At 37.3% G+C, this 23,147-nt stretch overlaps 2 protein-coding genes across 2 annotated transcripts in view; both read left to right on the top strand.

Moving 5' to 3' along the window:
- The window catches only part of LOC149960199 (glutamate receptor U1-like), a 33,735-nt gene extending 28,923 nt beyond the window's left edge, over positions 1 to 4,812 (top strand). Inside the window, exons 6-7 of the mRNA XM_090167409.1 lie at positions 622 to 780; positions 4,678 to 4,812. Of these exons, the coding sequence (XP_090023535.1) occupies positions 622 to 780; positions 4,678 to 4,812 (294 nt within the window). The remainder of the gene's footprint in view (positions 1 to 621; positions 781 to 4,677) is intronic.
- A 1,319-nt stretch (positions 4,813 to 6,131) lies between these two features.
- On the top strand, positions 6,132 to 9,196 carry LOC149960198 (uncharacterized). Its single transcript, XM_090165189.1, has 3 exons — positions 6,132 to 6,258; positions 7,905 to 8,176; positions 8,897 to 9,196. The coding sequence occupies exons 1-3, from the start codon at positions 6,136 to 6,138 to the stop codon at positions 9,177 to 9,179; spliced, it is 678 nt and encodes a 225-aa protein (XP_090021315.1). The 5' UTR covers positions 6,132 to 6,135; the 3' UTR covers positions 9,180 to 9,196.
- Positions 9,197 to 23,147: the final 13,951 nt, after the last annotated feature.

Raw genomic sequence — 23,147 nt, 5'->3', positions numbered from 1 at the left:
GTTTAGTCGCGCCTAGTATTAAGTAATTTCAGATGTTTTTCAGTCGGCATCTGGAATAAATAGTAGCTCTCCCAACTTAGAAACCCCCTTTACCACCCGATAACGTCGATAACCTTTTCTTTAGTGGGAATTCAGTCTCTTCTCGAAAGAAAACAGCTTACTTCTTGCATCCTCCACTCAATTGAAACTTCAATGATCCATTTCTGGTGGGGCTTTGAGCCCGAGGAGTCCGACATTCGTAAAATCCCCATACAATCTAGAGAAAGTGTTTTAAGAAATCATGAAATAACTTCAAAATCCCGAAATCTGAGTGAAAATCACATCGAAAAACTCGAAATCAGTCTAAAAACCACAATCAACACGAAAAACGTGCTCTGATCGGAGAAAGCGAAAACTATTCTATTTAATTGTAAATGAACTTGTAAATGATAAAGTAATAGAAGAAAATACTGTAGATTTTAGTTGCAGTCGATCGTTTTTAAAATAACCAAAACAGGGCGCTATAATAGCTACAATGTTAGAAAATAAACACCCTTCGTTTCAAAAAACCATGCGCAGCTTTCCAGTATATACTGACGAGTGACTACAGTAAAAGTGACCAGCTACCTTTATATAATACAGGTGTCGCAGTTTGCTGTTGGGCAATTGAGTAGAATCCCGCAAAGGGAAATTTACATCGACTACACTTACCCGTATGCCTGGGACGCCGTCTCCTTCTTGGTCCGAGCACCTTTGCCCTTACCCAAAGCAATCATTCTTCTAAAGCCGTTTTCCATGGAGGTAAGATATCCAGTCCATGACGGACTGTTTATTGACATTCAATTTGAATAGTAATAAGTGATTAATCTTGGTAAAACCAATAAGGCATTTTTATACTATGTTGAGATGATTTTTATTGTTGCTCCAAGCAACCTCATGCTCTAACAGTAAGCTACTTCACCCTAAAGAGTTAAATCAGCCCAGAGGTTGGCCAATATTGGGAGCAACTTCCTAAAATGAATGTCCAAGAGTTTTCTCACTTGGTTGATCAATTGAGCGAGCGCTCAGGCCAGATGATTTTATTTTCTTTCTCTTCAACTGCGTCAGCTCAGGGTGAGCGCTGATAAGTTCGCTCAGTCAGTAGCCCTATTCACACGTAACCTCGGAAACGTTTTGCCTCGTTTCGATCTCGCTGCGGTACTTATCGTTTGGAAATCTTTTTGTTCACACGTTTGATTTCCAGTGAGTTTTGAAGAAAATTGGGCATGAGTAGTATATAATATGGAGTTCGTCAAAACATTCTAATTAAAATGAATGCACCCAGAATAAATTTGTTGTCTTGTTTAAACAAATAGACAATTACATTTTCTTCTAAAAAAGGCATACAAATTTTATTAGGAGCAAAAAAAATCACGATTGACGATTTTTGTAAAAAAGGGCTCATGGCTCACAAAAACCGACTCGATGACGGCACGAATCGCTGCCAAATTGGTCGACGAAGCGGTTCAGCCGAAGCGATCTGAAACGCTGGGACGCGCAACGGTAACTGTTCACACGACGGGATACAAACGTTGCGGGAGCACTCGCAACGTTGCAGAGGGTATGTGTGAACGCGGCTAGTGGTTGTTCACGGCGTGGTGAGCCAGATCGGCTTATCGACGCGCTAGCCTGCTCAATTTAAAGCGCTGCGTCCTTTAGCGGCGAGATAGTTTGTTGACTAGAAAGCGCTGACTGCGGGCTGAGCGAGATCGGGCCGATAGAGGAAGTAGTTTGTTCACATTGGAATTTCTGATCCCGTTGAGTGACGGGATAGTCTGTTTAACTTTAAAAAATAATATTTTTCAGTCGATTTGTTTGATTAAAAACAGCATAGAATTAACAAATGGACTAAAAAAATATATTTTTTTAAAAAACTTTTCTCGCCGTGCTGTGATGTGGTGCCTGATTGTGGATGAACTTTTGGTGAGACTAAACAGGGATGGGTGCCGCTGCTTTGGCTATGCCGACGATATCGCCATCATCTTTACGGGAAAGTTCCCCAACACTATTAGCAATTTAGTAAGAAGGGCTCTTGCAACAGTGGAAAGTTGGTGCAGGGAAGTTGATCTTACGGTTAATCCTAATAAAACGGTTCTTGTTCCTTTTACTCGTAAAAGGTTGCAAAACTCTTTCAATGATATCTCCTTATTTGGGACTATCTTGAGCGAAAGCACCGAGGTGAAGTACCTTGGTGTTATTCTTGACAGCAAACTAACGTGGAAGCCTCACCTTGACTCTATAGTTAAGAAGGCTAAGATGTTACTTTGGAGTACCAGAAGTGCAGTTAGCAGGTTATGGGGCTTAGCCCTAAAGTGGTCTTCTGGCTGTACACCATGATCATCAATACCTATTTTCCAAGCCGTACGGAGTGGGCCAATCATAGCACCCTCGGGGCCAAAGGAGAAAACGTCTGGTTTACCGATGGGTCTATGACCCACTCTGTCTCTGGTTCGGGGATGTATTGTCTTACTAGCAATCTCGGCTTCTTTGAAAGCCTTGGTGTTTATGCTAGTGTTTTTCAGGCGCAAATTGCCGCTATCTGCTTCTGTGTTGACTTTTGTCTTAAAAAGAAGCTTCATGGCAAGGTTATCCAAATTTATTCGGATAGTCAAGCAGCCCTCAAGGCTCTTAACCAGTTTCAGGTCTCCTCAAAACTGGTTTATAGCTGTTTGAATCTCCTATCGGAGCTAGGCACCAACAACAAAGTTCAGCTCTATTGGGTTCCTGGCCATCGGGGGTTCTATGGTAATGAGAAGGCCGATGTCTTAGCGAAGAAGGGGGCAGAGGCTGGGTTCTTTGGTCCTGAACCTGCCATCCCTATCCCCTCTAGCATAGTTCGTGGCCTTATCTCTAAATCTATGACTGACCGTCAACTCAAGCTTTGGCTTGAGGTGGATGGCCAAAGGCAGGCTATAGAGTTTATATCGGGCCCCTCTAGGCAGAGAGCTAAAGAGTTGCTCTCGCTCACCAAACCTAATATTAGGTTGGTCGTTGGCCTACTAACAGGTCACTGCCTCCTTAACAGACATCTTTACCTGATTGGAATCAGTGATGATCCAATTTGTAGGGCATGTCAGGCTGAGGCGGAAACCGCCTCTCATGTGCTTTGTAGGTGCGATTATTACGCGGCTCAAAGATTCGAGCATCTTGGTATGCATCAGATGGAAACTTCTGATTTCTATAATATGCCGGCCAAGAGGATTCTCCGTTTTGTGTCGGATATCGGGCTGTTTAAGTCATAAGGTTCGGGGTTGCACAATGGAAGTGCGCGAACGGGCATGTCCTTAGCCCTTCACCCCTTTCACTAATAATAATAATAGCGTGATACGAAATTCCAATGTGAACAAACTACTGCCCAGCTTTGCCAGTTCCTGAAACTCAAATTATCGTACCAAAGCCAAAAAAAATTCGATTTCAGAAATAAATTATCGTACACCTGAAAACTGGCGATTAATTTGAATTTTTGTAAAATACTGACGGTAAACTTGTGAAATCTAAATTTTTAATAGCGCTTAAAATTTGATCAATTGAAAACTTATGTTTAAAAGTCGCAGTTTTAACTGGTTTTCAGCCATTTTTAAAACTATCGTACATAATCGAAAAATGCGTACAATATAGTACGCCATTGAAAATATCGTACGTCCCAAAAATTAGCTCGAAATTGTGATAATTATCGTACGTCTAGCAATGCTGCTACTGCCTCTCTCGGTGCGATCTCGCTCAGCCCGCCATCAGCGCTTTCTAGTGAACGAACTATCCCGCCGCTAGAGGACGCGGTGCTTAAAATTGAGCTGGCTAGCGCGTCGATCAGCCGATCTCGCTCACCTCGCCATCAACAATCACTGACTGAGTTGACTATTCGGCTCTCAGCCTGAGCTGGCTCAATTTTTCTTTATCGCTGAACAAGATCCACTGATCTTCGTATTTGAAGTGCTTGCTCGTTTCGAGACGATTTTCATAAAAGAGCGCACACAATTTTTGCCCTCCTCTGAATCTCATTGGTTCCCTCAAAACTGACATATTTCGACACGATTGAAGCACAATAGAACCGTGTAGTAATAAATACATTCTACCATAACAAAAAGGAGGCATTGAAAAATACCATTAATTAATTAAATAATTCGCTAAACCGTTAGTTGGATATCTAATGCATTTTGATATAACCTAGCGGGCGATCGTCTTATTTTGGGAGGGGTAGGTCATGGTCATTTCACACTCAGAGAAATCAGCACTACGCTATACTACGATCTAAGTTGCTTAGCAGAATACACTCTTTTTCGCGCCTTTATTTTACCCCTCGGCCGTTGCCTCTGCCCTCAGCGGGGAGTCTAGCATCCACTCTTTGGGTATCCGTAATGGAAGATGGGGCTGAAAGGGGGAAAACCAAACATGGACGCGCCCAGGAAAATACTGCGGAAAAGAGTGTATAGTCTTTGTACGAATCAACTTGGCCACTAAGCTCGAAGGAACGCCCGCGGCAAAGGCGCAATCGAACAAATTTTGTAGGAGACAGTAGGATTAGAGCAGCGGTTCCCAAATGGTGTTCCGCGAAAACCTGCTGATCTTTAAATCACATTTGTCAACGGAGACCAATGCCTGTCTGAAGGCTAACTCGAAACTTTTTCGAAAATATAACCTATCAAACGAATTTCTTTGCAGGTGTGGATGGGAGCAATATGTTCGTTCATGGCCGTGTCCATCACACTGAAACTCATCCTGATGTTCGAAGAGCCCAGCGTCACGTACAGCACCGTCGTGCTATTCCTCTGGGGTTCCTTATTTCAACAAGGTTAAATCTTTATTATTAAATTTATTAATTGGTCACGAATGCCACGTAATGTAGGTTTTTAAAGGATAATTTATTCCACGATCACACTGTCTAACCGGCTTCCTTGAGGATTCATGGTCACACTAGGCCTTGAAACCCTGCTAGCCAGTTTTGACTAATACAATAGACGCTTTAATAAATCATCCTCCTAGTAAATCGCCAAGAAGTAATATTTCTGAGAGCCAGGACTTGCCAGTCACTGTTTCTATAGTGCTTATTAACATAATGGAAAGTTTTCACCTTGACGGCAGCAACAAGCGTTCCCCATGGCGTTTCCTAGGTAGCTTTTTTTACATATTAAGTTTTGGCAAAAACACGACGTTGTGTTTACAAGTGAAAAGTTTCCATTATTTCCACAAGCACTATATAAACAATACCTTGCGGGTCCTGGCTTTCGGAAATATTACTTCTTTGCGATTTCCTGGGAGGATGATTTATTGAAGCGCCTATAGGACAATATGCATATCAAATTATCAGCTTTTACAGGATAAAGAGAAACCATATGATTGTCTAGTCGCAGCAGCACAAACTCTATAATCGGCTATGAATGACCTTTTATTTAAAGGACTATTAGAATAATCTTGCCATGAAAACCAGTTTCAAGCTGTATTGAGCCCATAGCCTTAGATGGCTCAAAACTAGCACTTAAACCGGCTTAAATTGGGTTGTAAAGTCTGGTGTTATTTACATGACTTTTAGCGTTGGCAAATGATATTCTACAAAGAAACCATAGTGGAATTACTAGCTCCTGGTTATATTTTAATTAGTTTCCTAAATTTTTAATGAACTTTATCAAATGCTAATGAAATTTCAAAATTTTAAAAATTTTATAAAATGTTTTTATTTTCCAAAATTTTAATTAGTTTTCTAAAACTAATACTCTCTAATATTAAATAATTTTCTCCAATTTTAACTAATAATCTCTAATATTAAATAATTTTTTCAAATTGAAATTTGTTTTTTCAAATTTAAATTAATTTTCTCAAATTTAAATTAATTTTCTCAAATTTAAATTAATTTTCTCAAATTTAAATTAATTTTCTCAAATTTAAATTAATTTTCTCAAATTTTGATTAAAGTTCTCAAATTTTGATTAATGTTCTCCAATTTTTATTAATTTTCTCAAATCTTAAAAATTAATTAATTTTCCCGAATTTTAATTAGTTTTCTAAAATTTCTAAGGAAATGGTTTCTTTGCGGAGTCCTTCTTGAAATTACGCGTCGTTTTGTTCAGCTGGTGGGTCATGGCCATCGTCATTATGATCCTCTATTCAACCAGCTTAATATCCATGTTCAACGTGGACTTGCTTGAGAAAGGAATCGACAGTCAAAAGGAGTTGGAAACGGCCTTATCCAAAGGCACGTGCGCTGGCGGAACCGTCAACGGCTCAACAATGCTCATGAATATCAAAGTGAGCCTTAAATATCATTCTTGTAGCAGCTTAGGATTATAATTATATTTCACGTGCCAGTCTACTTGTTAAATGTTTACTGAGCCATAGTGGAAATTATCATATTAATTAAATAGTAGAGATTCAAATACCCAAGGTTGATATATGAGGAAACCTTCGCCAATAATGGCGTGACCGAGCTACAGGTCCTCTAAGCAAACAGCGCCATTGGCAAAAAGTAATTATTCCATTGGTAACCTTGGCCACAAGTATTTATTCCATCGGTAGTCTTAGCAACAAGTATTTATTCCATCGGTAATCTTAGCAACAAGTATTTATTCCATCGGTAGTCTTAGCAACAAGTATTTATTCCATCGGTAGTCTTAGCAACAAGTATTTATTCCATCGGTAGTCTTAGCAACAAGTATTTATTCCATCGGTAGTCTTAGCAACAAGTATTTATTCCATCGGTTGTCTTAGCAACAAGTATTTATTCCATCGGTAGTCTTAGCAACAAGTATTTAATCCATTGTTAAATTTTGATAACAAGTATTTATTCCATTGGTAATCATGATAACAAGTATTTATTCCATTGGTAATCATGATAACAAGTATTTATTCCATTGGTAATCATGATAACAAGTATTTATTCCATTGGTAATCATGACAACAATATTATTTCATAAATATTACCAGAATTGTTTTTAAATTAACCGAAGTATAACGATCAAATATCGAAGTCTGAATGAAAGAACAAATATTCCAGTTAAAATATCTTTTGCATTTGGGAAATACTCTCATCAGATTGGTTACTTTAGATACAACTGGAAAGTACCAAACAAATGTAGGATTACTCCAGAATATTCCTAAAATACTGTCACAACTATAGTCACCTTATACCATAACAATCAGGGTTGGGCATAAGAATATTTTTTTTTAGTAGTCAACCTGACTAGTGAGTCTCCTATCCTTATTTATTTTAGTAGTCACTGACTAGTGGGTGTAAAAATGTGGGCATAAAAACAAGAAGGAAAGCCAACATTTTGCTTTACCCGTCAGAATTAAAATAGGAATTTATTATCACTTGAGTTAAATGACTTTGGCCGATCACAATTTTATAAATAAAATGGGATTGATAAATGATGAATTTATGATATGCCATATTCGGCATTATTTATGAATATTTAGGTAAATTTTTCACTAGTCAAATTGACTAGTGAGCCCCCAGATTTCGATTAATTTTAGTAGTCAAATGCCGTGACTAGTGTTTTATGTACAATCCTGATCACAATAGTGAGCGTTGATGGCGGCTCCCACGTTTTGCCGCGAAACAGGTCGATAAATCCTAGGAGCAACAAACACAGCACACCACACAAGGAGAACGCAACCCGTCAAAAGTCGTGCATTTTCTTGTGTACAATTTTAATTGGTTAGACGCTTTAGCGCCTGCTGCCGTGGGAAAGGAAAAATTCGGAAAATGTCTTCCCCCCTTTCCGTAAAATGGTCAGCGTAAAGGCTCGTTCAATGAAATTTGTACACAACACTGCATTAGCGTGTTTAAAGGCTAGCTGTATTATCCGTGTGCTTGTTGCTCCTAGATAAAACAATGGCGTTAACTCTTGACAGGTTAGTTTGGCTACATTAAAAGCGAGCTTATTTTTGAACAGAATTCCGATGATGGGTCCTTCGGGCTGATCCGGAAAGCCATGGTTAAGCACGAGTCCAAGTTGGTGGTTCGCAACCTCAAAGAAGGTGTCCTCAAGTCCCTGCGGGAATGTTACGCTCTGGTGTTCTCCGGAATAGCTCTGAAGGCGCACGCTCAAGCTTTGACTCCACCCGGATCGAACACTTTCCGCATGTCGTCAGACTATTATTACACCACGTGCTACGGAATTGGCACCAGGAAAGGTTATCCTTACAGATACGCCATGAATAAAATGTAAGGTTTTATTGAATTAAGCATGTATGCCCTAAACAACGTTTAAAGAAATACTCCATTTCCAATTATTAAAATTGAGTCAAATTTACGAATTATGGGTTACTAATGGTTCTTGTTAGGTCGTTTTACAGGGTTCGTACACGATCTGGAAAACCAGGGAATTTGAAAATGTTTCCAAAGGTCAGGGAAAAGTCAGGGAAATTTAAAAGGTTTCCAAGAGGTCAGGGAAAAATTTTAAAATGGTCCCCAAAAGTAAAGGAATTTTAAAATGACCTCAAACAAATCAGGCAAATAAATTTTTGAAAGTAAACTTTTTTCCAAGATTTTTACCTCAAACATTTCATTTATTCTACAAAAATGGTCAGGAAAAATTTGGCAATTCGGTCAGGGAATTTAATTCCGTAAATTTTGTACGAACCCTGTTTTAGAATATTGTTAGTTGAAAATTTAAGTTAGGGTGAATAACGATTATAACGTTCAACTAAAAAACCAAATAGGATCAAATACGAAAGTGGTTTTAATTATTTGTCTTTACCTGTTATTATAATATTTATAACCAGCTAGTCTAATACCCAAGGCACCATTGGTTAAAAAGCGACTTTTAATGCCTTTGAATCAGTTGACCGGGTTACAATGCGTGGGAGGGTGGTGAAAAGCCTTTCATGCCACGCGAGCCAACAGCTCCCTACACTAACTATTCCCGTTATTTTTGGTGAACAGACTTCGTTTCTTGGTGGAGTCCGGATTGATCAAGTTTTGGAAAAATAAAGTGGTGTTGGAGGGCTTCCCGCACGACCACCAAGGGACGGACAAGAACGACGGCCAACAGGAAATCATCCAGGAAGAAGAAAAATCTTTGGCCTTTGGCTTAAAAGATTTGAAAATAGCCTTTGACATTCTGATAACGGGACTCGCCTTCTCTTCCCTCACGTGCATCTTTCGTTATACGAAAAATCACTACGAAGCGAGAAATAAAATCACTAAGAAATTACGCGCTTACTAAAAGGGCTTTCAACAATGTCTACATAGACTAAAAAAGCTTCTAGTTTAGCTCTCTTTATTGACGGAACTAATACGTCATCAACTTATATAAGGGAAACGAAAGTTAGTGAAACAGATTTTGAAAATGTGCAAAATGTTTCCCATTTATTTCATATGTACGTACCCAGGAACCCATACCTCAACTTGGAAAGCTTACGCGGCAGATTTTCCTCTCGATGTGGCTGACGGTTTTTTTGACGTCACAATGTTAACTTAACAGACAACAACGTACGCGATACGGCAGGATAAGCATTCCAAGTAGAGATATGGATTTCTGACGTACCTTATTATGTATTTTTCAATCAACGATTTTTATTTGACAAAAAGAAAACCATAAAGCAAAACCCAGCCTAACCTAACCTAACCTCACCTAACCTCACCTAACCTCACCCAATCTAACCCAACTTAACCTATATTAACTTAACAAAAATAACCTAAACATTTAATAAAAATAACCTAACTTTTAACAAAACTAACCTAAAATTTAACAGAATTATCCTACATTTTAACAAAATTAACCTAATTGTAACCAAACTAACCTAAAATTTAACAAAATTATCCAAAATTTTAACAAAACTAACATAAAATTTAACTAATATTTGAAAAATAACCAAATTAAACTATAATTATTCAAAAATAACACAAAATTTAACTAATATTTGAAAAATAACCAAATTAAACTATAATTATTCAAAAATAACCAAATTAAACTAAAAATAACACAAAATTTAACTAAATTTTAACTAACACCATTATTTCAGTAACTATTTCAGCATTCCGTGAGGAGGAAATGCACCTTAAAATGTTTTAGATTTGATTCGTAGTACTCCATTTGAAAGGTATGAAATTTGTATGATTAGGTCCTCCTAGGTGACGCCACTCTTCCTGGAATTAGTTTGCTTACGCGGTCTACATGTAAACTGTACTCGGATTATCTTATCAGTGAGTGGATAAATTGTTTAACAAATGATTAACTATGCTAATAGTATGTCTTGTTACTTTACACTTAAAAAATAACAATATCCCAATAACTTTCACAAGGTACTAAATATTTAAAAAATAAATAATGAAATCAAAAGTAGATATATTCACTAATTGGTAACGACTCCTTTTTTTATCCGCTCTGACAATTACAATAGACGCTTCAATAAAACATCTTCAAGGAAATTGCCAAGAAGTAATAAATCCGAGAGACCGGACCCGCATGTTACCGTGTGTATTGTTGAAATAAAAGAAACTTTTCACGCAAAAATTGTTTCCTTTTAACCAGGTAGTTTTTTTCGACGTATTAAATCAAGTGGAGGCTCTATCATTGCTAGCTGTATTATGAAAAGGCCCATGTTATTAGAGATGACCATTAATCTTAGCAAAAACACGACGTTCTATTTACAGGTAAAAAGTTTCCATTATTTCAACAAGTCCCATATAAACAGTAACTTGCAGATCCTGGCTCTCGAAAGTATTGCATCTGGGCGATTTTCTTGAATATGTTATTGAAGTGCCTACTTCGACAAAAATAGAACCACAAAAAACGTACAAGAGAACAGTTCGTCAATTTATTGGTCGTCGTCTTGATTATTGGCTATTGATTATTATAACATTATGTGATTATAACAAGTTTTATTTCAGCAAAGTCTACATAGATCTAGCTGCGTTTTTATTTCGAGAATGGGTTCCTAACATAAAGTGTTATATCATTAGGGCTTTAACATAGCAGATTTAACAAACTATATATTACTATAATGGTCTCCTATGTAAAAATTTCTATGTCAAAAAGTACAAGATAAGTGACCAAGCTTTAAAGACCATACCTTACATAACGTACTATAAAGATGTCGTTATATCATAAAGGCTTTGAATTTTAACATTATTGTTTTTTTAATGTTTCTTTTTTAATGTTATTATGTAATGTATTAATCAGAATTAGTGTTTGGCCATCTTTTTTTCTGCTTTCATATATTCAGTTAAACCCTCGGTCGGTAGGCGGCGATACTTGTGACCAACATTTAAACTACGCACGAAGTCTATTGGTTTTCCACACGTACCCGATTGCAAAGGATATCTAATGTTATATGTATTAAAGGGGAACGGCCAAGCTTTTCCAAATATGGCCTTATTTCCGTTTCAAAAGATTAACAAGACGTTCAATATACCAACACGTACCTTTTTTTGTCTTGAAAAAATAGCTTTTGGCCAAAACGTTAAAACGAAAAATAACGCCAGGTGTTTGGGTTTGAATTTTCGCCGCCATCTTAGGGGCTGCCGCCAGCGCCCCTAACCCCGTATGAGCGATTTGCGAACTATCCTAACTTTTAAAATCGCGCAATTTAGGCTTAGGTCTCTTATAACTGGAACGCGCCGCGCGTGCAAAACAATTTTTTTGCGTCTTCAGCAGCGGGCGCTCTTACGTTGTTTTTCTGTCTCACCGACTTCTCACCAGGTGTCGCGGCGGACGCACGCTTTTCGATTTCCCGAAATTTCTTTATTTTATTAAAAATTAACCAGTCAATATTTTTTGATGCGGTTTTCGCCATAAATTTTAGTTTTTAATGGGCTATAGGGCTATCTAACTGGTTAAAGCTTGACCGTTCCCCTTTAAGTTTTTCTTAAGTGTTAATATTAAATAAAACGTTTTAAGTATAAAATGTAGTTTCTCTTACATACTCGCACGGGTTTGTTGTACGTAAGAGGTACAGTACCTAAAAAATGAATTTTGAGAGAATAAGGATAGAGAGTTTTAACTAAAATTTTCAGGCGAAGTTTTGAATTATAAACGAGTTAGCAAATGCCGGACTCTTTTACACTGGGCATTAAGATTTTGTAATGTGTTTTGTCTTGCGATGGATAATATCCCCGTGCAACGCGTAAAGGGCTTTGACGACCCTTGGAAGTTGGGAAAGATGCATTACGAAATGAAGATAAAATAAGATCGTTTAAGGAAGGTTTCCCGATTGATTATATAGACTGTGAGAAGGATGATAAAATACGCGAAAAAGTAGATAAGTCCATAATTAAAAGGGATATAGCTAAATCCTAAACAAATTTGAAGAAATTTAAAAACTTACTAATAACTCGTACCGATAGGTCTTCGAGCAACGCGAAACTCGGATCAAATAGATCTTCGAGTAATAAACTAAATTAAAAATAAATAATATAGCCAGAAATTCCAACGGTAGACCGGTTTCGTTCTATTTGGAACTCATCAGTACCGTGCGGGAAATCTGGCTGGCGACTATCAAATCGAAAAGAGAAACTAAGCCTAAACATTAAAAATTTCAAAACGCGTTGCATATAGCAACGGATAGCCGAAAAGGGGGGAGTTGTTTAAACAATAAGTATTATTTGCAAAAAATAGCAATTGAAAACGGTATGAATGCTGCTTTATTTAAATCAGTTCGCACGATTTTTAGAAAAGGCAGGATACGCGACAATGGAATTGCAAGCTTTAAAGCAAGTGTCGGCTCTAGGTGAAGTAGCTCTTTTTTCAACAGAGAGTCGCTAGCGTTGAAATCAAAACAAAATGCTGAAGCTAAATTTTGACCCAAAAGGCGGGACATAAAAGTATGCTTCGCGTTGATTGGCTCGTTTGTCAACTTGTCAATAACTTCAATTATAGTAATTGTTTACAATATATTTTTATGGGATACATAATTTAGGTTAAAGTTAACTAAGTAGAGTAAAAGTGGTCTAAATATAATACTCTATAATGGCTCTCTGACGACGTTATTGTTTTGCTATTTTGAATTTTAGCTTCAGTTCCCATTAATAGATGGCTCCACGCTCTCCACGAAAGTCATCTTTTTCGAAGATTCGGATAGATTCAGGGCCATCTCTAATAACAGGGGCCTTTTAATAATACAAGTGGCAATGATAGAGCCGACAGTTGCTTTAAGCCATCAACTTGTGTCCTACGGCATTTTAACCATTGCTGTAGTTTCGTCCAATCACTTTTGGTTTCCCCTTCGTGTACCCTGGTTTATCTCGTAAATAACTATACATAACCCTTTTCCTCCAAAAACTATCTACATTTACTTTATGCTTTATAACGTAAAATTACATCTGCCGCTAACATTATACGGTTAAATTATTGTAACTACTACTGTAGTTCAGAAAGATGAATGAACTTACCAAATACAGGCCTAAGCTGCCGCTTAGGTGATAAAACGGCAGTAGCGTTTTGAACTTCGAAAAACCGCGAAAAGGCCGGTTAAAACTTAAAAACGACCTTTTCCAAAAATAAACGTGGGTTACGTGGGTGCAAAGTTCACATGTCTCGCGTCATCCAATTTAACAGCCAATAGAATTTGGTTCAGTCAATTATTTTTAGGGGTGAACGATTATTGATGATTTCGTCCACTGAACAAATCGAATTTCGAGACGCGAAATAACCCAAGACCGGTGTCAAGCTCGTGCCCCAGCTTTAACAACTATAAGGCCCACTTCATGAACGGTCCGTGGGGCCCACCTGCCATCGGGCAGGTTCACTCTATGGCCAGTCCGCCACTGTGAATAAGCATGAGCTTGAGACCGACCTTGGATTATTTCGCGTCTTAAAATATATTTCTAAATTCTATTTGTTCAAAGTCGCTCAATGACTTAGGCCTAAGGTGGTGCCTTGGGTAATAGCCTAGCTGATTTATTATTATTATTTTTTTATCAGTAATCGTCCACCCTTAAAATAATTGATCGAACCAATTTCCATTGGCTGTTAAATTGAGTCTTACGACCTTTAAAACCACGTAACCTACGTTTATTTTTGGTACAGGCTGTTTTTAACCACCCATTTCATGATTTTTCAACACGAAACGCGGTGTTTTATTAAGCCTGCATTTGGTAAATACATTTATTATTCTAACAAAATTACAACAGTAGTTTCAAAATGTAACCTTATAATGTTAGTGGATTCATCCACTACTATTACGGGAGGACTCGTCTATACTTGTTACCCCCCCCCCCTTCTAGCTATCTTTAAGTGCTCGTTGGAGTCTGGCTATCTGCCTACAATTTGGAAACAAGCAAATGTTAAGGTGGTTAGGAAATCGCCCAACTCCAGTGCATACGACACCTTCCGAGGGACTAGCCTCACTTGCCTCCCTTGTAAAGAACTGGAAACTAACATTCAAGACACCCTGGTTTCATTCCTCACTCACAATAATTATTTTCCAATAACCAACACTGTTTTCTTTTCACCAACTTACCCGCTATTCTGGAGACTCGATCGATCTCATTTATCTCGACTGTCCCCCATTCCCTGCTCATCTGATAAACTGGAAATTGGAGAAATTGTAGAAGATTCACATATGATCGTAAACTGGATTTGATAGGTCGGCTCCGAAGAGTAGTTCTTGCTCCTCTTGGTCTGAGGTTGCTAGCGGCGTGCCTCAGGGGTCTGTCCTTGGTCCTACCATGTTTGTGATATTCATAAATGACCTATTCGGGATCTCTCTTAAAATTATTTGCAGATAACAATAATGTCGATCACAACTTGGATTAATAATAGTAGTTCCTTCCTGGATATATCACTTGGAAAAAAACCTAACAAGAAAATGGCTTTTGCGACAGCAGCGCCGCTTTGGCGAAGTTAACGGAGGATTTCCGAAACTCCCGTAACACGTAGCCTTCTACAAGGCAGAACCCGTAACAAACACTTAAATTGCACGCGGAACGCTAGAGTGATATATCCAGGTAGGAAATACTATTATTTATCAAAGGTCACAAGATCGGTTCACACACACTCTCTCCAGAGGGATATCGATGCCCTTGAAAGCTGGGTATCTTCTAATGGTATGAGTTTCAACTCAACTAAATCTATGGGGCTCCACTGTGGTCCGAATAATCCAAAATTTCCGTACCAGCTGGGTGGCAGATCAATTGAAGCTCATGCCGTAGTTCGTGACCTAGGAGTCAGACTCTCTGGCCACATGTTGGGAACTTCACAATTAAAGTGGCTTCAGCTCGAGGAATGAGAGCCCTGTACATGTTACGAGGCTATTTCAGCCATTTCAATATTAAATCGTTTAAAATCTTGTACCGTACGTACTTCAGCCTCACCTCGACTATTACTCCAGTATTTAGTCGCCTCACTTGGTGAAAGACATCGAAAATTTGGAGCGCATGCAGAGAGAGGCCACGAAACTTTTCTCTGGTTTACATAGTCTTCCCTACCCCGATCACCTCAAGCGCCTTAACCTTCTGTCCCTTGAAGATAGGCGTCTTCGTACGGACCTTCTGGAGGCCTTTAAAATTATTAGCCACTACGACATTACCACTATGCAGATTTTCGCCATTAAATGGACTGTGGGCAAAGCCCTCACCATAGTCAAGAAAAGGTGCCTCAGTGCGGTTTGACGTACTTTCATCCGCCAAAGTGTGGTCCACATTTGGAACGATCTTCCCTCGGGTATTAAAAGCAAATCATATGTGTCCGCCTTTAAGGCCCGTTTAGGCTTGGAGTAGAGAAGACTGGAGGGGAAATTTCCATATTTGTAGCATTGAGTCTCTTCCCCCATCAATTCGGCCTAAGCCCTCCCAGCATGCACTGCGTTTTTGGTAGGGGCCTACGTTTTACCTTACTCTTGCGGCGAAAAAGAGAGCTATTTCCAAGGGTGTTGTGAATATTTGATGTTGATTTTATAGAACCAAGGCCGAACAAACCGTTAAAGGTTTGAACTTAGAGGTTAGAATAGCAAATTTGTAACCGTCAAAATTATGTTTTAAAAACGGTACTATATAGTTTAACCATTGACATGGTTAGAATTGTTCATAATGAAAAAGTACTGCTGTTATAAAAATTGCAAAAGTGATTCAAGATACCATGTAAATATAACATTCCACCCAGTTCCAAAACCTGGTAAAAACCATGAAACTTTGGAAAAATGTTGTAAATGGATTACTGCAATTAATCGAGAAACAATCAGTGTTTCTACTTTAAAAAAACACCACTACGTATGCAGCCTGCATTTTGTTGACAACCGGGGACCTTCTAAAGAAAATCCTTACCCGATTCCTGATAGCTCAGAGGATTTACACCAAAACATTGTTAGAGAAGCCCTATTTGAACTTCGAGTAAACAAATCTTGTAGAAATTATTCCAAAAATCCGGTTGAAACAGAGCCGTCAATGGTAAGATTTTAAATTACATACCATAACTAATATTTTTATAAACTAACATGAAGCTTTACTACAGGATAAACCAGACCAGCCATATGGTTTCAATGAAATTATTCAAGTCCAACCCAAGAATTCAATTTTACCAATGGTAAGAGTTAAATTGTAACCGGCGTATGACATACCAAGTAAATAATCGTGCGCTTCCTGTAGGATAAAACCAATGTAGCACATGATGTACAAAGTGTTATTGAAATAAAGCAACTGGAACTTGAGAAGACTATGGTAAGATAAACTACATACGGTGACTGATAGTATAGTTACATAACTTTTAATTACTGCAGGTGATACTAGATGAAGTTCAAAATAATGCGAATGATTTTACAATAATGAATACTCAAGGCATCTCAGATATTCAGCCTAACTACTCAGCTTCAGAAAGTGCAGTTTTAGAAGAGAGACCTGTCCTAAGGAAAGATATTGCTGTTTTTAATTTTGAGAATCTTAAGGAACAAGTATTAAACCATCAAAAGTTAAACAAAACCACATTTGCATGGTCTTTAACCATTGAAAGGGATAAATTGATTCTTTCTAAACGTAGTCAAAATGTACTGACTACTACATTTGAAATTTCCTCTTCAATGAATTTGAACTTCAGAATTTTTGGAAAAGAAATTGATAGTCAGTGCTCACTACTTTCTGAATCAGGATTCTGAACAACTGGTCCAGTTACTATGCAGTTTTGACACCAAGTGGGGAGTATGCTTTGGTGTTTCAGGATTTTTATTTGAGCCATACTACCATATGGCACATCAAAGTGCCCGCTACTGCCCTCAGTCAAATAGCCTTCGTTCCAATAAATGTTCGTACATCAAAACCAAATCCCAAATTTGTTGCAGGACGTGTACACTCCTCCGTAAGAATTTAAATCAACGAGTTAATCGTAAAAAGAATTCAGTTATTTTCCCTAAGAAAACAACTCTTAGAAATTTAACTCTTGATGATATTAAAATCATTTCTTCGATGCTGTTAATGTTAGAAATCTAACAACTAGTAAACATCAAAGAGATTCTTTTCAAGATCCGTACCGTTGTGCAAATGATTGGCGTTTTAAAGTAAGTTTTTCTGTTATGATTATTATATTAAATTTTACGCTACAGTATGTAATTCACTTTAGTGGCTTAAAGAAACGTTCCTTGGATATTTTGAGGAGTGGGAATATGAAGTAGAAAAGATGCAAGTCCCTAAAGACTTTGACAAAAGTAAAATGCTATTCAGTAGAGACACACGGGAAGGACTAAAAATAACTGTGAATTCCATCATCGAAGCTACGCAGTTTCTACTTAAAAATGGAGCTTCGTTTGTTCTAACAGAACATTTCAACCAAGACCCTTTGGAAAGATACTTTGGCAAGCACCGAGCAGCAACCGGAAGCAATGACAACCCTAATATGATGAGTTTTCAACTAAGTATTCCTAACATAAAGAGCATGAAAAAATGTTTTCCGGATGCGGAAAGAAGCAATATTATTTCAACAAAACCTAAGAAAGTGAAAAGGCTACGACGAATTTTATTAGAAAATTGTAGTGAATAACCAAGCTAAATAAGAACATTGAATTGGTTTTTATTTTTTATCACCTTTGCGCTTTAAAAATATCAAAATATTTGCTTAAAAAAATAGGAACGTTTAACATGACTAAAATGTTTTGACACATTAATTAAAATATTAAAACAGGAACCTTTTATATTTCAACATAGAAATTTGTTAAGTTTACTTTTTCTAGCCTTCCTAGGAACTTTAACTTTTGGCTCACATTTATTTTCTTTACATTTTGTGCATGACTTCTGACTTTTCATTTGTTTTCGTAAACTGTTTGATTTTAAAGTTTCCCTCTTTAGGACTTGAATTTCAGTTTGCATTTTACCAGAGTAACCTTTGCCCATACAATTTAACAAAATCTGGCAAGCTTTTCTAAAGGGAGCATTGCAAATTATATCATCTTCACTGTTACCCCAAATATCTGACCAAATCTTCAGCAAATCTTCGTTAGTTTCCAAATTGTTTTTAGCTGATTGTACCCTGTTTTTTATGGTCAAGTTCCCTTTTTGAAAATATGGTTTTGAAAGCGCGTACATCTTTTTTATAAATGCAAATGCCTTTGGTTTCAAAATTATCAAGGCCCCATTACTTAGTTCTTCTGTCCATCTTGCATATTCTTCACTTTCTTCACTGGCTAAGTTTACTGAATTCTTCACTAGGGTACGGCATTCATATCCATACATCAAGATTAACTCGTGAACAATGTATCCACCAATGTGATGAATAACATTATCCTCTTTTTTTAAAGACTGTTGGATTGACATTAATGGGTAGGGGCAATTAACACTTTGATTCATTTTCGTAACTGTTGAACATTCAATCTGTACTCTCTTAACTAAGGCTTCATTTAAGAATCGCCTATTAAAACATTGCACAAACTGATACTTCTCTTCATTGTTTAACGTTGCAAATTTCTCAAGAGAAATGAACACTTTTTCCATCGCATCCGTATATTTTTCATTAGTCATTAACTTATGTATACACGAGATGAAGCTTGATTGTTCCGAAGCTTCTTTGAATACATCAAGATGGTCAAACACTTCCTCCGTGAAGCGTACTTTCTGGGGTTCCAAAATAATTTCCCTAATGCACTCCTATAAAGAAAGAAATTTTAATATACAAAATACACTTCAAAGTTTAAAACTGTACACTTACTTTGAATGATTCTCCTAAATACTCAGATCCTATAGATTCCATTTGTTTTGCGCTGGTAGTCAATAAATAATCCATGTGCTCCCGAAAAAAAGCTCCCTTTAAATATTTTTTAGCAATGGGGACTGTTGTGTTGGATGATTTCCTTTTTGTAGCAGTTGACTTTTTCTCAGCCTTGTCAGCTATTAATAATTTTATTTGTAAAAGAGAAAAACCACTTGTTAGGCCTTGATTTATAGTTATAATATTAGATAATAGAACAAAATTTACCTTCATTTTTTTGAATAATTTTTGAAAATTTGCTATAAGTGTGATCATGTTGACAGAAATACATGTATTTCTGATGTTGATATTCAAACTTTAAACTAAAAGAGGACATAATAAAAAGAACTAATACCATCGGAAATAAAAAAATCATCTAAACTACTCGAAGCTTCAAAACTAAAGCATGGCGAATATTTTACAATTTTATTTCAATAAAAACCCGATTGAGGGCGACACTAAGGCGCCCCTACCGCGAAGCAAAGGATTCTGGGTAACGTTGAGCTTACAGACTTCCCACCGTCTTTTCCCCTCCAGTCTTCTCTACTCCAAGGTTTAGGTAAGTATCGAGGTTGGCGCTAGAGTTGTTTTATCACCATGTAAATATTTTTTCTTTTTGTCCCTATTACCAGTATATGTCAATCCTGTCTTATTTTAGTCTTTATGGTCTCAGTTGAGTCAGTTACTCTTCTAAATACATATTATCCATGTGTGTGTATTTATCGCTTGTATTCGCGTTGTCAGGGCACAATAAGTGTATAGATTTTTATACCTGATGAATAAAATTATTATTATTATACAACACGCAAGCGACAGATATTTTACTGGGGAGATTTGCGTAATGCCATCTATTGATGACTGGGAAGTACCTTGAATAGCGCGTGAAATAGCATCTATCCTATGACTATGAAGTACCGTTAATAGCGAGCGAAATTGGAATTAGGCGTATTGGTAGATATTTTTACGTCCCCGAAATAAAAAAAAATGCTTTTGATCGAAATTATTGTTTTGGTAAAAATGGTTAAAAATTGCGCTTTTGCACATAATCTAAATTATTCTGAAATGTTAGTGCTACCTTCTTTAAAATTCTGTACAGTGTGTACATTCGCCATCACTTAAACAACTGTTCAAGCGGTCTGGGTCCGATGGCCCGAAGACCAACCAGTGGCGTAACGACAAAATTTGGGCTCCCCCGCAGGATATCCAAAGGGCCATTTATAATTTTTTTTTTATTTTCCCAATTTTTAAAAGATCTCTGAAAATATTGCCAGATTTCTACATTTTTTACCAATAGTTAAAGCATAATTTTTTTCATTATTTAAAAATTTAAATAAATTTAAAAAATCAATACTTAAAACGAAGGGGCCCCCTATTTGGTGAAAATGTCATGCCCCCCCCCTGCGGTCGCGGGATCTGCGGGTCCTTAGTTACGCCACTGAGACCAACCGATTGAATGGGGTTCCAACGGACCGAAGTCCGTCCAATCGAAGGAAAGCACTAACCGACCGAAATATATATTTTTAAAAAGCTGAAAAAAAATCACTTTCGTGGACTAAGTACAATTTAAAAAAACTACTTTTAAATGACGCTATCAAGAAATACACAAATATGTACTCAGGGTCAACGCCAACCTTAACCCCGTTGGAATTCGTTGATAAGATTAAGTGGGCCATAAAACTGTAAATAAATGTTTAAGAAGAAAATAAACGTTACTATAATTGAAACCAGGTGGATTATGTTGGCATTATCTGTTAAAAATAAATATCAAAACAAGAACATGCAAAGCAGACCACCTTGAAAGGGCAAAAAATATACACCCCACAAGAAATTGAACGCGCACGCGTTTTTACCTCTCCGAGGGGACAAAGGACTGCGAACGCGTTCGCATTTTCGGTGCAAAGTGTAATCACTGCGTACGCAGTTTCTCAAAGGGTTGGCAAAACCACCGTGTGACGGTGAGCGTTAACGGATGCATTTGCGGTTTGGTTTGGATGGTGTTTTTTCGCTCACCGTCGTGACGGTTTGGTGTATTACGGTTTTTGTAATGTTTATGCGTAGGTTGTGAGTGTTGAATTTGTTGTGTTTGTGTTCTGATGGATGTGCATGTTGAGTCTGTTGTGTTTATATGGGCGTTTTCTCTCCAACTTCTTCTTAAAGACTTTGGGACGGACCGAGTGCTGAGTGTAATGCTACCTCTCAACGTCCAATGGCAGGGTTTCCACCAGTTGTACACGGTATTCGTCTTAGTATCAATTTGCGATCGCATCGGGCGGGATTTGAACCCGAGACCTCCTGATTGACAGGCGGACGTTCTACCACAGAACCACCGACACTTGTTACGCCTAATTGAAAATTAGACCTTCAGCTTTATCGGAAGCGTATTTAATAGAGTACGAAATTTTGGTTTAATTGAAATAGAATTGAAATTGAAATTATTGCATCGAAGAAATTCTAATTTAGCGTTTCTCTATTGATTAAAAACAAATGCGCCACCCAAGTTTCGAACCCAGACCATTCGGCTTGGCAGTCGAGCGCTCTACCACAGAACCACCGATAGCCGCTTAGATTCACTGAAATTAAGACAGGCATCGTAAGCATAATAGGTAATAAAGTCTTTTTTTATTAATGAATTTATGAAGGCCTAATCTGGTATTTTTTAAAGGTTAAATCTTGTTTTAGCGCAGTCAGCCGAGATTAGAGGGTTAAAGGGTAGACCCTGTGGGTGGTCCACTTTCTTAACGACCTATATATAGTTCTGTTAATTCAAAGGAGATAATTTAACGTTAATTGCTTTAAGAGGTGGCGGTTAGTCAAGTGGCTCTCTGTGCTTTGTTGATGGTAAGGTTTTTGCTTCTTGTAAATACATTTGGTGTGGATATTTGGATATCTACGATTTCTAACGCAGTCAATGATTTCTTGGGTGTGCGAGTCATTATATGATATTGGAAATTGGACGGCATTGGTCTTTTTCATGTGGTATGCGTCACAACGTCAACAGGAAGTGAACGAGTCGTCCACTACCAGATATCTACGGTATCTTCATCAAGGGCGAGTGTTGAAATAAAATGAGCGTTAAAGATGCGGCAAGTATTTCGTAAGCGAGTAATTCCAAAAAGCCTCTGTAGATATTTCTTTCATTAAAATTTGCTTCGTATTATATTTAACTGATAAACTTGTTCTGTAAAAGGGTTTAATTCAATTGTGCATTGTTATAGTACGTCTAACTTACTGTTGTAACTACTTAACTTATGATATTCTGAATAAATTAAAATTGGTCGTTTCGTCTCAATTATTTTAATTATAATTAAAATTTTATACCGCGCGGGATAGAAATGGGTTAATATTTTTAACAAATAACTCTTAATTGCGGAGATATATCTTTAAGGGTTATCTCGAGAAATTAATACCACTAGGGACAATTCTACCGAGGAGAGGTATATTTTGGCTTGCCAACTTGTTATCTTCTGCATTTGGACAATGTAGCTATGTATAGTATTTCCTTTGTGTTTAATATTCAAATGCATTAAAATTTCAGATTCGGAAAATTAAAAAATTGAAACATAAGGGTTTTTATTCTAAACTAGCCTTGAGGTTTAGTTTTACTTTTGGATTCGAAAAAATGAGGCGAAAATGGCGCGAAATTTAAATTTGCGAACAATATTAGTCTAATCATGAACACCGATTTTGTAAATTCTTGAGGTGCCCATGATATACTGCAGCTAGGATAATCTCTTCGTTAAAGGGGAATTGTCACCAAAACCAAAATTTACGAGGTTTGTAGAGAGAATGATAGAAAATTTATTAATGATTATGTCCCTGTAATTTATAGTTATTGGAAAAGTATTTAAAAAGTTACGCTACTTTTTTCGCAACCTTCATCAAACGGCTCCAAAAATTTCAAAAATCGTGGTTGAACCTACGTTCAGCGCCAAAAGATGGAAGCAGCAAAAATTTGAGAAAGGGCGGCGTGTAACTTGTGTGAGGCATTTTAAAAACACGATGAACTACAATCTACGAATATAAGTCGGT

The sequence above is a fragment of the Leiobunum rupestre genome, chromosome 2 (genome assembly GCF_980474605.1).
Source record: "Leiobunum rupestre chromosome 2, qqLeiRupe1.1.hap1, whole genome shotgun sequence".
Taxonomy (NCBI): Eukaryota; Metazoa; Arthropoda; class Arachnida; order Opiliones; family Sclerosomatidae; genus Leiobunum; species Leiobunum rupestre.
Note: the sequence above shows the minus strand (reverse complement) of the source record. Positions and strands in the feature narration are given on the sequence as shown.

Excerpts from the sequence above, each read along its gene's own strand:
- LOC149960198 (XM_090165189.1), top strand. The coding sequence starts at position 6,136 with ATGTTCAACGTGGACTTGCTTGAGAAAGGAATCGACAGTCAAAAGGAG. Across the intron at positions 6,259-7,904 it reads CAATGCTCATGAATATCAAA|AATTCCGATGATGGGTCCTT; the intron begins GTGAGCCTTAAA and ends ATTTTTGAACAG. Across the intron at positions 8,177-8,896 it reads AGATACGCCATGAATAAAAT|ACTTCGTTTCTTGGTGGAGT; the intron begins GTAAGGTTTTAT and ends TTTGGTGAACAG.